This window comes from Fundulus heteroclitus, chromosome 21 (genome assembly GCF_011125445.2).
Source record: "Fundulus heteroclitus isolate FHET01 chromosome 21, MU-UCD_Fhet_4.1, whole genome shotgun sequence".
Classification (NCBI taxonomy): domain Eukaryota; kingdom Metazoa; phylum Chordata; class Actinopteri; order Cyprinodontiformes; family Fundulidae; genus Fundulus; species Fundulus heteroclitus.
The window spans coordinates 15,808,529-15,824,210 of NC_046381.1; the positions used below are offsets into that span (position 1 = coordinate 15,808,529).

Genomic DNA, 15,682 nt, shown 5'->3' on the forward strand with positions numbered 1-15,682 from the left:
AATTATCTTCTCCATCAGAAGGTGCAACCAAAAAGTGGAATACTAGTTTTCTTCCTTTGCATGGTCAGGTCTCACGGACTGAGTGAGAAGAGGACAGGACATTGTAAGTTGAAATGAGCACCAATTGATGATTTCCCACTATTCCACTTTTAAAATTACCTTCATTCAGATAAAAATTCTAGCAGTTATACATATGGACTTGTTAAAGTAGATATTAAGGCATCCGGTCATACCTCAGTCATTGTTCTGATTAAGCCTAACATTAAGATAGAGCTATTCAATTAAATTTTATTTATATAGCGCCAATTCATGAAACATGTCATCTCAAGACACTTTAAAAAGTCAAATTCAATCATATTATACAGATTGGTCAAAAAAAAAGTCCTATATAAGGGAACCAGTTGATTGCATCAAAGTCTCGACAAGCAGCATTCACTCCTGGAGAACCGTAGAGCCACAGGGAGAGTCGTCTGCATTGTACATGGCTTTGCAGCAATCCCCTATACTGAGCAAGCATGAAGCGACAGTGGAAAGAAAAACTCCCCATTAACGGGAAGGAAAACCTCCAGCAGAACCAGAACCAGGCTCAGTATGAATGGTCATCTGCCTCGACCGACTGGGGGTTACAGAAGACAGAACAGAGACACAACAAGAGAAACAAAAAAGCACAGAAGCACACATTGATCCAGTAATCTGTTCTACATTAGATGGTAGTAGCGGGTGAGCGTCTTCTCTGGATGATGTCACAGCTAACAGAACGCCAGACCAGGTGTACCTACTATGAAGAAAAAAGAGAAAGAACAAAAAGTTAAAAGCTGAAATTGTCATGGTTGAGTTCTGGTTTGACTTCATTTTTCTGTTATTTTCATTTTTCATCTCATGTGGGTTTGGTTTGACTTTATTTATTGTTAGTTTTCATTGTCATCAGTTATTTTCTGTCATCTTCACTTCACCTCCTCTGCAGTTAGTCACACCTACCAGCCACTAATTAGCCAGACTCACTTCACCTGCCAGCCTCCCTACATAAGCCTCACTCTGCTGTCACTCCTTTGCCGCTCCGTCATCATTCCTCACCTCTCCTTGCCAGTCTCCGTTTTTGCCTTGGAAGATTTGTTTTTCTTGTTTAAGGTTAGTCCTGCCAGTTTCTCTAGACTCCTACTCTGCTGTTTGTCCCTGGAGAAGTTCTGCTCTGTGTCCTGGTGTCTCCCAAGTTCTGCTAACCTGACTAGCCGCCCTGGAGAAGCTCAGCTCTGTGCCCTGGTGTCTCCAACGAACTGCTAACCTGTTGTGGCTACGGGGCCTGCTAGCCAAGCAGTACTGAGCATTCCCGGCTGCCTGGATAGTCGTGACTCTCTTTCACTCCGGGCCGTCAGCTCCTGTCATCACCTTCACTCCGGTTCTGTGCTACCAGCTCCTCTGGCCTCATCAAACCTCCATCCATCAACCTTGCAATAAAGACTCTCAATTTTAGTCCCGTGTGTGTGGTTCTGAGTTCATCCGTAGACAAATCGTGACAGTAATGACAACAGTCATTTCAATGCAATGCAAAACTGGAGAACAGTAGAGTGAGAAAAATAGGCCCTGATGTCCTCCAGCAGCCTAAGCCTATAGCAGCATAACTATAGAGGTTGCTCAGGGTAACATGAGCCACTCTAGTTATAAGCTTTGTCAAAATGGAAAGTTTTAAGATTAGTCTTAAAAGTAGCATTAGCAAAAAAAAAGCTAGCATTAGCAAACATGGTCATTTGGGGCAAGTTGTCACATGTAACAACTTACCCCAAAATGATCATTTTTAAAAATAATTTAAATCCATACATCCTACTAAATATTTTAATTTTTTTTACAGAAAAAGAGCGATTTAAAAGAGAGGACAAAGTGAGAAGATGGTTAGGAGTTATAAAAGAAAAACAGAGCATGGCCGTGCAGCACCTGACGTGATGCTGAGGGCAGTCAGGCAGGTGACCCTAGGTCACAAGTCGAACAGAAGTACAGTGAAGGACTTTAATGTCAATTACCGCACTTTGAGGTGATACTGTAAAACATTCACACCAGCGGAAATTCAGGGTCAGACAGCTATCAATCAAAGTTTCATAATATTTCATTTTATTTCATGTTATTTCATATGGAGCATGTGCTCCTGGCAATTCATTCTACATAAGCTATGCCAAAGCTGCAACTCAGATGAGGAGTCTGACTCTGAGGTTTTCTTTTGTTTGCATTCAAAGTTTAAGTGTCAGTTTCGTAATGCATGTTGCATATTTATTTTATAAATAGTAAAAGTGAGTTATTGTCATTTATTTACTTAACATTAAAATAACAAAATTCATTTTGCCCTTTTTTATTGTTTGCAAAACCCCATGTGACAACTCACCCTTTGGAGGGGCAACTTGTCACATGGTGACAATCTCCATTAGATCGCTTATAACTCTGCACAGGAATAAGATATTAAAAAAAATACCAGAATACAAAATATATACCTAAGACTTTGCTCTTTCATCTGGTACATATGTTTTTTATATATGGTGTTTTGATTCCAATATTTATGTATGAGTGTAAAAAGTGTGCCAACTAGCCCCGGTCTCCCCTATTTGTTTTTGTTGTTGGTGAAGATAAATCAATTAAATCAATAAAAACAACTTTGTTTCTCTGTTAGCTTCAACAATATATACTGTTCACTAAAAACAAGACACATATAGACAGTAATCCTATGTGAAGGTGTGTTTTGCTTGATGAGAAAAATCTTCAAATAAACTTTGCTTCCATATTTTTGTATACAGCATTTGATCAGCCTTTGTGTTTCATGTTCCACCAATAAAACACACAATAATGTAATAAAGCTCACGTATCTACAATAAACTATCATGTTGCAACCTAAAAAGGTCCTCTTTTTATTCAAAAGAAATCTCTCCGCTTCATTTTTTTTTCCCAGGCTTGCATTATGTTAGGCTTTTATTTTGAAATATTTTCCTGCACTTCCGGGCCAGCCGTGAAAGCGTCTTCGTCTTTCAATCTTAAAAAGAAAATGGAAAAATGAATTGGCGAAATCGAAAAACGGGCCGTTTTTTTCATTCAGTTTTTCTGGTTTTTCCGTTTCTAAATTGTGTTGACAAAAACGGAAAAACGGCTTTGTTTTCCATTTTCCCGTTTTTTATTTTAAATGGAAAAACGAGAAAACGGAAGTAGTTTCCGTTTTCCGTTTTGGTTTTCCGGAAAAAAATCGAATTGCCTGAAGGTACACGGACCCTAATCTCAGCATCCCTCTCAGCCATTTCACGGATAAAGATATTCAGTTTCTCCTTTAAAGCCTACTTAGCTATTATACCGGTAGCAGTCATTTATTTGTAATGTTTCATATATATTTTAAATGTGTGATTGAAAAATGGACACTACAGCAAGTTAGTTACTAAGTTTATTATGTGCACAAAGTGAAACAAAATTCTCAACTGAGCCACAAGGAAACAAATTAAATGTGTAGAAGAGATCAGAAAAGGACAAAGGGTTATTATAAATCCAAATCAGAATCAGAATCAAGTTTATTGCCAAGTTTGCACTTACAAGGAATTTGACTTGGTGTTAATGGTGCAGACAAACATAGGTAATTTAAGATTGACTAGTAGAAAAAAAATCAAATAGACACATTAAGATTGAAATAGAAGAAATTAACCACGACAAAGAATATAACAATCAAATTAGGAAACTAAAGAACTGAGAAATCAATAAAACTAATTAACAAGTTACAAGATAAACAAATAAAAACAAGGCAAATGCAACAGAAAGAAGTTATACCCAAAATAGAAACTAATTTCAGAATTGTGATTCATTAAAGTTTTCAAAGTATCCATGAAACTTTCTAGGAGAGATGGATTGAACTGCAATTTGGAATTAAGCTTTCTATCACTGGACCCGTCTTTATCACTTAAGAATGACTACATTTTGTATTACAGTATGGAAAGTAAAGGTTGCCCACCCGTTTGGTGTAATCATTGTGTACATTACTATTTTTTGTAAAAAGAAAAGGTTTTAAAAGAACCCAAAGAAGATACAACTGCTCAGGAGATTATTTTATCAATAAATAAGAACAGTCAGACGTTTATTTGGTCCTATTATTTATAGGTCAAACTCCCCCACTCACACACTTTTTCTTTAAGTGTCCTGTCTGCCAAATATGGCAATAATAATTGTTGTCTTAATACCAAAAAGAGCCCAACAGATTTTACTTTCACAAGCGGAGCAGTACCGCTTTCGCCACAGTGCTCCTCTTGATTTATACATACAAGTAGCTTTATTATAATTTATGCAGGGAATATTTCATGTTATATGGACACTAAAACAAGAAGGTAGAAGAGAGAGAAACAAAGGAGAAAAGGTGAAGGAAAGGAGTGAAAAGGGAAACAATGATACATCCTCAGTCTGCTACTTTACCTGCAAAGAGAGATGTAAAAAGAACAGCACAACCAGCCGATAAAATGTATATATAAATGCTTTGTTTAAAAAAAACAAAAAACTTTCAAAAATATTTTAATTTTGCATTTCAATAAATAAGTTGCATTAAATCATGTCAGCCTTGGGTCGGCCCAAAAGTGTGCTTCGGCCCACCGGGCATTGCCCGATGGCCAGCCCCGCTTTGTGCCCACACCATGTAGATAAACATGTGGAGTTAATCAACAGTTTCTGGGGGGTAAAATACAAGCATTTTCGGAATTTGACCAGGAACGAATTAGAAAAGCATCCATCGTTTCCACCCCTCTCCGTAGAAGTAGATGGTACGGTCCACAAATATGGAGTACCAGTCAGTGGTCCGGCTGAATTCCTGTCTGGATCACGCACAGTGACTCTTTTCTGGACCTCTGTTGTTTTATCTGTTTTCCTGTAAAAGCTGACATGGTGCCAGTGGGTGGAGGAATATCCACCGAGGCGAAGGATGCGGATGAAAACGTTCAGCAGATCTGTGATAAAGTAAGTACAAATATGATCACTGCCACGCCTACGTTGGCACGTCAGTCCTCCCTCTCTCTGCGCCTAGTTTAATGGTTATGTTGTCTACGCATTACTCCTAAGGTGAAGCCTCATGTGGAAGAAAAGGCGGGGAAGACCTATGATGTTTTCACCGCCAAGAGCTACAGGACTCAGTGTGTATGTGGGACAAACTACTTCATCAAGGTAATACTATTTTTATTTAAAAAGTGTGTGTGTGCATGTCAACGTCTACACACACACACACACACACACACACACACACACACACACACACACACACACACACACAAATACCATTCTGACCAACTCATGTGCCCCCCATAAAGGGCTTCCAGGATTCCCCTTCAACTTACCCCACCCACTCCCCATCAACATTAACCACCTTCCCTGAAGAGAACCATATGCACATTGTGATGCTACCAACACCATTTTTTTTTTCAGTTTCACAGATGGTTTGTTCAGAATGATGTGTGGTGTTAGTTTTCAGGCAAGCCACCATGTTTAGTTTTGGTCTCCCCTGACCAGAGCACCTGTTCTGCTACTGAGATTTACCTTCAGGAGAACTCTGTTAATGAAGCTGACTCCGACAATACATTAAGTTGCACTAGATTCATTGTATTTATGTATTCTGTTCTTAAATGGTTCAGGTCTTACCTGGAGGAGAGAACTTTTTCGGTGAATATTAATGGCTCTAAATCATCTGTTGCCTCAATGTCTTACGGTGTCCCACAGGGCTCAATTCTTGGCCCACTGCTTTTCTCTCTTTATATACTGCCTCTGGGTTCTATCCTTAGGAAACATGGGATCTCTTTTCATTTTTACGCTGATGATTGTCAGATTTATTTGCCCATAAAGCAGCAGGATGTACGGTCAATCAAACATCTCCTGGCTTGTCTAGGAGATATTAAAGCTTGGTTGGCCTTGAACTTTTTAAACTTTAATGAAAACAAAACAGAGGTGATGGTGTTTGGACCCAGTGGCTCCTGTGAGTCCTCCTCTGTTGACCTGGGACCTTTGGAGGAATATTTTAAACCTGTTATTACAGATCTTGGTTTTAAGGTGGATAGTGATTTTAAATTGGACAGCCAAATTAGAGCCGTGGTTAAGTCCAGCTTTTATCATTTAAGGCGATTGGCATCAGTGAAATCTTTTCTTTCCAGGCAGCATTTTGAAACAGTGATCCATGCTTTTATTTCAACTCGATTGGACTACTGTAATGCACTTTATCTGGGAGTCAGTCAGGCGCTGCTCTCACGTCTGCAGCTAGTACAAAATGCTGCTGCACGTTTGTTGACAGGTACCCGAAAAAGGGACCATGTGACCCCTGTCCTGGCCTCACTTCACTGGCTGCCTGTATATTTTAGGATTCATTTTAAAATTCTTATGTTTGTTTTTAAATCATTGCATAATCTTGCCCCAGCTTACCTCACTGAGCTTCTTCAACTCCACATACCCCATCGGTCTCTCAGGTCAGCAAATCAGCTGCTCTTGGAGGTACCGAGAACAAAAAGGAAGCTCAGAGGGGACAGGGCTTTCTCTGTTATGGGCCCCAAATTATGGAATGACTTACCTTTGCAGGTCAGAGAGGCCCCTTCTCTGTCCACTTTTAAAGCTCGTCTTAAAACCCATCTATTTAACTTGGCTTTCAACACCAGCGAGATCTAGTTTAAAGTGTATGTCTTTGTTTTTAAACTACTTTTAATTATAATTATTTTTATTTTGCTGTGTTTTTGGATTGTACAGCACTTTGTATCAACTGTGGTTGTTTTAAAGTGCTTTATAAATAAAGCTGGTATGGTATGGTATGGTATTATTCTGATGTCTTATCTAAAAGTGCAAACCCATATCAAATTTTATTTGTACAGAATTTTTAAGTTTTTATAGTTGTACTGTAACAAAATCTGAAAAAGTTCAAATAGTAATTGAGTACGTTTGACACTGTAATAGACGGCATTTTTGGAGCAGACATAAAAAATGGGTTTCTGGCACATTTAGCATGTAAACTATGTTTAAATGATTTTTTTCCTCAACTGAAGGACATCAAGAGGTGTTGATGTGACTGCATGCAGTATATCCCTTACCACTAAATGTGCCAAAAGATGCTATTTAACTTGGTTTATGGTGTTCTTTCAGGTCCACATCGGCGGAGATGATCACATCCACCTCCGTGTTTGGAAAAAACTCCCATGCAATGGAGGAGACGTTGAGCTGAGTGACATGCAGGACTCCAAGAGCCACCATGACCCCATTGAGTACTTCTAAAGGGGCCACAGTGCAGGCAAAGGTCCGGAGGCCGGCGGTGAAGACATCATACCATCAATATGCAGCGATTGTAGTTCAAAGTGCACCTCACATATCAGTAAAATACAGTGTAAACTGTTTACTCCTCTGTATCTATGAAACATCACATGGAGGACGTTTTTAAATGAACTTCTGCAAATCACATGTTCTAAAATGTGGTTTATTCTACCAGGCCTCCTGCTGTATGACGCATAGCTTAAAATATGAGTTTATAAGCAGTTTGTTAATTCCTGATGCCATTAGTCACATCTCCGTTGCATCTTGTGACTGATGTCCCTCGTCTGCACGCAGTACTGCCAATAAATGCTGACGCGCGTGTCTCTGCTGCTGGTGTCCATAAACATGTGGCATATATAGAACATACCTAAATGGCCTGCCGTTTCATCAGGGTTATTCTTCTTTAAGATATTAAATAAAAACACCTCTATAATAGAATGTGTGTATATATATATATATATATATATATATATATATATATATTACAGTGGTTCAGTTGTAAGAGTGTGATGATAGTCAACGTGAAAGCACAGAAGACATACATTTTTTAGCTCTTAAAAGAGCCAGATGAAGGTTGACACTAAAACCCTGTTGTCTCTTTAGATGTTTGGCAACAGCGTAAAACTGGTGCTTTGCGTGCAAATAGTTGTCTTGGGATTCAATTCAAACTATTGACAGAAGTGTGTGTAAGGTTCCCCCTTATCTGTTTGCTGTTCCACATTTTTCTAAAAGGACCCCATCACTGTTTACTGGCAATCCCTAAAGTTCCACTACATTTTATACGTTTCTTTTCCTGTTATCCCAATTCACATTAAACTGTATTGCTAATTAAAAACAATAAACAAAGCTGTTTCCAATTAGTTTGCATAAAACATTTAACTGAGCGGAGTTCAACATTTCTAACTGAATTAGGGAAACAGTGACCCGTATGAAGCTTCTGTCAATGTCATGTCCTCAACCTCCAGCGCCTTGCTGGAGTCGACATTCAGATAAACTCCTCTCCAATGCATACATCACCAACAATCACCCAACCCAAATCCAGTTTTTGGGCATATGGTGCATTATGCGGGCCAATTACTTGTTTCCTAGCCTTATGTACTCTGATAATGTCTCTGCCTAATAAGAGCACAGTAGGGGCTTGCTCCTCAAGCTTGGGGATCTACTTTGCAAGGGGTTTCAAGTGGCTATGGTTCAATGCCACTTCAGGATTTGGGATTTCCGAACGATTATTTGGGATCTCGTTACACTCAATTAACGTTGGTAAAGAGAGCTGAATGCTGCCATCGTTAGCCTCGACCATGAAACCACAAGCCTGTCTGCCTTCTGTCTCCATTGTTCCTGCACAGGTTTTCAGGAAATATGGTGTGCCTATCCCAGATAAATTGAACAGATCAAAAAATTCAGACTGTGCAAGTGATCTATTACTTTGATCGTCCAATATTGCATACATCCTAACTGCAGCCTCGGGACAACCAGCAGGAAATACTTTCACAAGACTTATTTTAGAACAGGAACGTCTGGAGATCTCCTTGCCACAGATTTTGGTGCATGTTGTGGAAACAGCCTCTTCCTTCTTGTCATTTATTCTCTCCCCGCCGTTCTCTGATATAGGAGAGTCTGGGGTGTTCGACCACGGTGCAGTCCCTGGATGTAGGACTGTAACATGTTTTTTACTTCCACACTCTGTACAGATTATATCTTCTTCACAGTTCCTTGCCAAATGTAGAGCTTTGCAACACTTAAAGCAAATCCCATATTTCTTTAGAATTGCCTTTCTTTCTTCAATAAGCATCCCCCTGAAAGTTCTACATTTAGAAAGAGGATCAGGTTTGTTGTGTACCACACAATATTTGGCTGGATCATCTGTTATGATGGATCTACTTGCAAATGGAACACTGGATTGAGCAGAGCCACATTGCTGTCCAGATAATGTCTTAGTAAAAGTACAGCGAGAGGCCTACGACCATCAGTTCTCAGGACTTGCCTATGGTGCTCAGTTGAATCATTATTCAATGTTGTCAGCATAAAACTGGGATCAGTCCTCATCTTTGCTTGATTACATACAAAGTTCACAAAGAAGCTGAATGGAAGATAGAGAACCCTGTGTTCCTCTTTATATTGAAATCCTAATGTTAGCCACTTTTCTTGTAAATAGAATGGCAACTTCTGCACAACAGGGTTAATACCACGTGGCGTGTCTAAGTAACTCAGACCTAATAGATCACCATCCACCTTGTCTGCCTCTATCTCCATTAACAAATCTCCAAGTTCTCTTAATTTGCAATGGTCTTTATTAGAGATTTTGGGAAAACTCTCCAACCTTTTGAACAAGGAGTTCTCAACCACATCTGAAGCCCCATAACACTCATTTAGTCTATCCCAAACTGCCCTGAGTCCATACTCAGGGTAATTCACATGCACTGTTCTTATACGTCTAGCATGTTCTGCTGAGTCTTTTCCTAGCCATTTAACTAAAAGATCGAGTTGTTCATTGGCTGAGAGGTTTAAATCTCTGATGGCACTCAAAAAAGATGCTCTAGTCTCCAGGCTCTAAAGCACTCTGAACGATCATTAAACTGTGTGAGACCTGTAGAGACAAGCTCACGTCGTGCAATAAATCTAACAAGGTCTGACATGCATTTACTTTCATCACCTTGACTCATTTGCGGACCATCATTGGTGTAGCAAGCATTCTGTGACAAAGGCAAGTTGTCTCTATAGTCTGTCCTACAGTCTCTGTTGGATTATCCAAACAATTTGTGTTTTGCTCAATTTTTGGCATAGATTTTCCATTTAATCTTGACTGCTTTGTGAAGTGGTGATTGGATCTCACTGCCATGCTTAGATTCTGAGCCTGTGTTGTTATGGTAGGTTCTGGTTTTGGCTGAACTGGCAATGCCATTCCTGGTGCACAGATTCTGTGGTCAGAGTAATGTGTAAGTCCATGTTGGGTTGGTTGCATTTTAGGCATGCCCTCACTTTGGATAGCTCCCTCTACATATTCCTTTGTGCGTGATTCTGGATCCTCGTTTGGAACGTCTATTTCACTGATGGTCTCACTATGCTGTTCCACAGCTGACTAAGACTTCTGCTTTAGCCTCTGCAGCTGCAGCCTTTTTCTGCGAACAAACTTTATTTGAAGCTGTGTTGATGCCTCAAGCTCTGCTTGTTGTATCCTCAGTTTCATTTCTTTCTCAACAAATGCTGCTTCGGCTTTCGCTGCTTCTGCTTCTGCACGTGCCAATGCTGCAGCTGCTTTGCTGGCTGCTGAACTTGTAGACTGCGTAGACGAGCTTGAGATGCATGATCTTGTTTTAAGAGATCCTGATGTTGTAATGATTTGCTATGGTTGAATCCAATGTTGGCCGAACACGGAGCTGATGCTAAAATAGTGTTTATTGACAGGAACCAAAGGACAAAGGCAGTCTTCAGGCTGACCAACAGAACCAGACAGAAACTAAACAGACTCGGGAAACATAAGGGCAGGTAACGGCTCAGGCACAGACTGGCAAACAGACGGAATAAATAAAAAGTAACTGAGGCTGCAAGGTTCTTACCGAGGCTGCGAACAGGGACAAGAAGAGATATTCCGACAGCCAACAGAAAACAAAGGCGGGCTTAAATAGACGACAAAACAGGAGAGCAGGGCGGGACTAATTAACAAAAACAGGTGGAGGTGATAAAAGGAACATAAGACTGATAAACAAAAACCTAAGGAAAGAAATAAGACTAAACGGACACGGCTGAAATAAAAACTAACAACAAAGGCCAGATAACAAAAACAGGCTAAGCATAAATCCCAAAACCAAAACAAGAAACAGAAATAAATCCTAAGACAGAAAAGATAGCTAAACTGAAAAAATAACCTAAACCACAACAGAACATTACAGATGTGGAGCTTTTCCTTGACATGACTAAAGCGTTTTGCTTACTTTTGATGAGCTGGGTTTTCCAGTTGACTAGTTCTTCTCATGTAGAAGGTGGTCTGCCAGAAAGTGTTGTTTTACTGTCATGTCCTCAACCTCCAGCGCCTTGCTGGAGTCGACATTCAGATAAACTCCTACTCCAACTGGCTTCAGTAAAGAGTCAACGCAAGGCCTCTTGTCTGTGTGGTCATTTTGGAGAGGAGTCTTTTAATTGCAATTTTCCCACCCTCTGTTTTCATCAGCATCATGCAGTGACATCATATGCCATGCCAGGGAAACACCATGAAGTCCAACAAACACAGTGGATGGGCCACGGATAAGCTCGTGGAGGTTAAAGTAGCGTTAGTCTTATAAATAAATAAAAAAACATCCCAAGCCTTGAACAATTCCACTTATAAGTAGGACAATTGTTAGTTGTGCACTTGTTTAAAGAAAATTATAAGAAGTCCAGTTTGCTGAATGCTAAAAGTAATGTTCAAAAGGTTTGAACATCTCACATAGTATTGTTTAATATCAGAATTTATTCCTGGCAGAAGTGACTCAAAATTTAAGATGTTGTGCAAAAGAGGTCAACCCACATATTCTCTGTTTAAGGCAGGGGTTTTCAGAAGCAACCTGGACCTAAAAGACAAGTTCAGAGTACATATCGTGATCATTTTAGGTACTTGCAACTTAGAGATGTTGTTATAAAAAAAAATGCAATCAAAAAATAAATTCTATTAAAGGTAATATGGGAAGTTTTTCAGAATGCATATGAAGACGCTCCATATCAAAAAAATTATCTCAAAGTTGTATTTGGGCCTTCTAGATTTAAGGAACTGTGATACTTATTATATAAAGACAAGGTGGGAAACAGAAAGCAACATAGTATTTATAATAGAGGACTGGGATAGAACCTCTAAACAGCAGCGGTCCATAACAAGTGCCCCAGGTTGGAGGGAATTCAACTGGAAAAACTTGATTAGATATTTCTGCACTCCAGCACAAACATCTAAAGATTGTGGTCAGGAAAACTGCTGGAGGTTCTGTGGTCAAACGCATGCTAACCACTTTCATATTTTTTGGAGTTGTCGCTCTGTGGCTCCATTTCAGATAAAGGTTCATGGGGTCCTGGAAGAGGTCTTTAAAAGGAAAATAACATACCACTGTTGTACAATGTATTTTGGAGATCTGTCTGTAATGCACATTTCAAATGCAGATGTTTTCCTAATGGCATTATGCTGTGGAGGTTAATTTTGATTAAAAAAAAAATACTTTATTATTCCCAAAGGTACATTAAATGCTGGTGTAACGTATTGGGGGTTTTCTTGAACGAGTTGTAGAGATGGCTGCAGACAGGAAGGGTCTCCTGTAGCGGTCTGTCTTACAGCAGATCTGCAGAAGCCTCTGACTGAACACACTGTTGTTGTACAACAGTCAAATGAAGAGGATGTTCATAATGTTCATGAATTTATGATGTATCCTTCTTTGCAAAGTCATCTCCAGAGGTTCTAGATGGGTCCCCAGAAGAGAGCCGGCTTGCTGAGCTTCCTCAAGTCAGTTGCTCTGATGCTGCCTCCCCAACAGATGCTTTACTTCAGCGAGGATACGAGATCTGGTCAGGCACCTTAAACATATGACCAGAGCTACAGTACAATACGGGGGTTCAGATCAGAGGAGTCTAAAGCCACTTCTCAAGGGCTGAATTCCTGCATGTTTCAGATGTTTCCCTGGCTCCACATAGCTGAATCAAATAAATGCTCCTGTGGACGTTGATGACGTGCTGAGGAGCTAAATCGTCCAATAAAGTTAACTACACACCCTTGGTTTAGATCACAGCCTAGTCATATTTTAGAATAACCTAATCAAAAAGCAGACCTAACGCCAAATTAGGGTCTTTGGCAAAACTTGAAATGCATTTTTTATAGACCTAGAGTACTAGTGCAATGGCTGTTTAACTAGTGTTGAAATAATATTGTTAGGATCAAAATGCAGGAGAAAGAAAGAACCGAAAAGAGGTGCATTGTCTGCCTAGCCATGGATTTGGGGAATTGTGGATAAATCTGTAAAATGTGGGCAGACGTGAAAGAGGAAGAACTGAGGTGTTTGGTTTCTCCGTGACTCATGCACCAAAAGTCCCTTTACTCTCCCATTCCTGAGTCCTTAACCCAAATCAGCTGTCTGTCAGTGCAGCGGCTGCTCCTCGGACTGAACCACGCGAGTTACAGGCGTGAGAGGGGTAGAAGGCCTGTGCCTTCAGGAAAAGATAGAAACCAAACCATAAATAAACAGAATTTAAAACACTTTTAGACAGTATATTTAAACAAATGTGAGTTTTGTTTCGTTTATCTACCTCCCGATTAGAGCGTAAAATGAAAACAAAACACCCCTTCTCCGTTGTGGTGATGGTACGCTCCAGAGCGCGTCGTCTGGTGACTCGGTGACTCAACGCGAAACGCCTCACAGATATAAAACAGACGCGTTTCTCCTCGGTTTTCACTCGTTTACCGCTTAGATAAAGACCAGTAACCATGCCGATGTGTGGAGGCACCTCCGACGTAAAGGACGCCGACGAGAAGGTTCAGCAGATTTGTAATCAAGTAAGCAAAAGACACGCCGCTGCCTAAAAACATACGGAATTTCAAGCAGAACCCTGAAGCTCATCCCCGTATTGACTTTTTTGTTGTTGTTGTTGACTTTATGTTTTCTCAGGTGAAGGCTCACGTGGAGCAGAAAGCTGGGAAGACCTTTGACGTCTTCAACGCCAAGAGCTACAAGAGTCAGCTGGTAGCAGGGACCAACTACTTCATAAAGGTGGGGACTTCGAGACAGTCCACTGAACACACTACATTGATGAGAATAAAGAAAACAGGCCTGGAAATCCACACCACCATTAAGTCAATGAAACAAGTAAAGTAGTTTTGTCTAGAACGTCTCTGTCCCAGCATTGTTTTGCTGAGCTGTTGGGACTTGCCCGACCATGATTTTGCCAAACTGTCATTATGTATCCAGACTGGGAGTATTGTCTGTACCTGCAGCTGAAGATAAGAGTTAGTCAGACTCATTAGGGGGAAAACGCCCCTTTTAAGTTTAAAAGTATAGTTGAGTATAAAGGTATAGTTTATACTAGTAAAACTAGGCCAATGTATGTTTTTGTATCTGTGTTACTAGAGGTGTTCAATGAAGCTTTGTTCTAAAAAAAGGGGGGGGGGGGGATGCAATAGTAGATACTGGTACCCCTGTCATTGTTGAGCATAGACCAACACAAAGTAGTGCATAAACTAAAGTGGAATTGGAATAATACAAAGGGGTTTCACTTTTTTAAACAACTAAAAAAAAACTGGAAGATGAGGTGGGCATTTGTTTTCAGCCTCCTCTAAGTCAATATTTTTTGGAAAATCCCCTTTTGGTGGTCTTACAGCTGCTAGTTTTGGGGGGCACATCATGTCCAGGTGTGCATGTCTAGAGACTCAAATTTTTCTTATTTTGCAAAAATAGCGTAAACTTCTTAACAACTTTCAAGTTTACCACATGAACCTTATTGGATTAAGGTCTGAACTTTGACTGGGACATTTGAACACGTGAACATGCTTTGATCCAAACTGTTTGTAGCCCTGAATGTTTACTATCGTCATTCCTGTTGGAAGTTAAGCCTCAGGTCTTTTGTTGCCTCTAACATTTTAATCAGGAATTGTTGTATTTAACTCCTTTCTTCAGTGAGAAGTAACAACGTAAATTTACTTGAGTACTGTACTTGTGTACAGTTTTTCAGAATTTGTACTTTATTTGTGTAGCATATATTTGACCAGTAGGATCTGTACTTAGTCCATCAACTCAGGTCAGCTTCCCTGTCCCTGCAGAAGAAAAGCATTCCCATAGTATAATGCTGCCACCATATTTCACCATAGAGATTGTTAAAACAATAACGCCTTACTTTTTATCAGTCTACAGTATAAATGATCTTTATAAATTCCACTGAAGTTTAATCAGGATGAATCCCCTTGCAAGGAGTTGTACATAAATAAGGGTTTGCTGAAGTGAGTGTGGCATAAACTGTCTATCTTTTCTCAGGTCCATGTCGGGGGTGATGAGCATGTTCACGTCCGTGTTTGGCAGAAGCTGCCATGTAACGGCGGGGAACTAGAGCTGAGCGATATTCAGCTCTCCAAGAGCCACCAGGACCCCATTGAGTACTTCTGAACACCTGGCTATCCAAGCAAAGCTCCAGTGCCTGCTCCGCCTACCCTATATCCTGTCATTCCTTTTTTTCCCCTCATATACTGTAGGAACTGACTGAGTGCAGTATGGATCATGATTTGGAGACTGTAAAAGAAATTATTTTGTACCATGTTTGAATAAACGGAACAAGGATTGATTTGACTCAGGTTTTGCTCTTGTTGTTTGTGGTTGGCTACTTGAGAACCCCTAACCAGATGACGATAGCACATAACTGGGTAAAAGAAATGGAAACTTTTTTTTTTTTTTTATTCCTCCATATTTTT

At 40.0% G+C, this 15,682-nt stretch overlaps 2 protein-coding genes across 2 annotated transcripts; both read left to right on the forward strand.

Annotated features, from left to right (window-relative positions):
* Positions 1 to 4,778: 4,778 nt before the first annotated feature.
* LOC105921617 (cystatin-B) lies at positions 4,779 to 7,602 on the forward strand. Its single transcript, XM_036125806.1, has 3 exons — positions 4,779 to 4,956; positions 5,059 to 5,160; positions 7,111 to 7,602. Exons 1-3 carry the CDS (start codon positions 4,882 to 4,884, stop codon positions 7,237 to 7,239), a joined length of 306 nt encoding a protein of 101 aa, XP_035981699.1. The 5' UTR covers positions 4,779 to 4,881; the 3' UTR covers positions 7,240 to 7,602.
* A 6,004-nt stretch (positions 7,603 to 13,606) lies between these two features.
* Positions 13,607 to 15,560, forward strand: LOC105921579 (cystatin-B). The gene is made up of 3 exons (XM_012857408.3): positions 13,607 to 13,780; positions 13,893 to 13,994; positions 15,252 to 15,560. The coding sequence occupies exons 1-3, from the start codon at positions 13,712 to 13,714 to the stop codon at positions 15,378 to 15,380; spliced, it is 300 nt and encodes a 99-aa protein (XP_012712862.2). The 5' UTR covers positions 13,607 to 13,711; the 3' UTR covers positions 15,381 to 15,560.
* Positions 15,561 to 15,682: the final 122 nt, after the last annotated feature.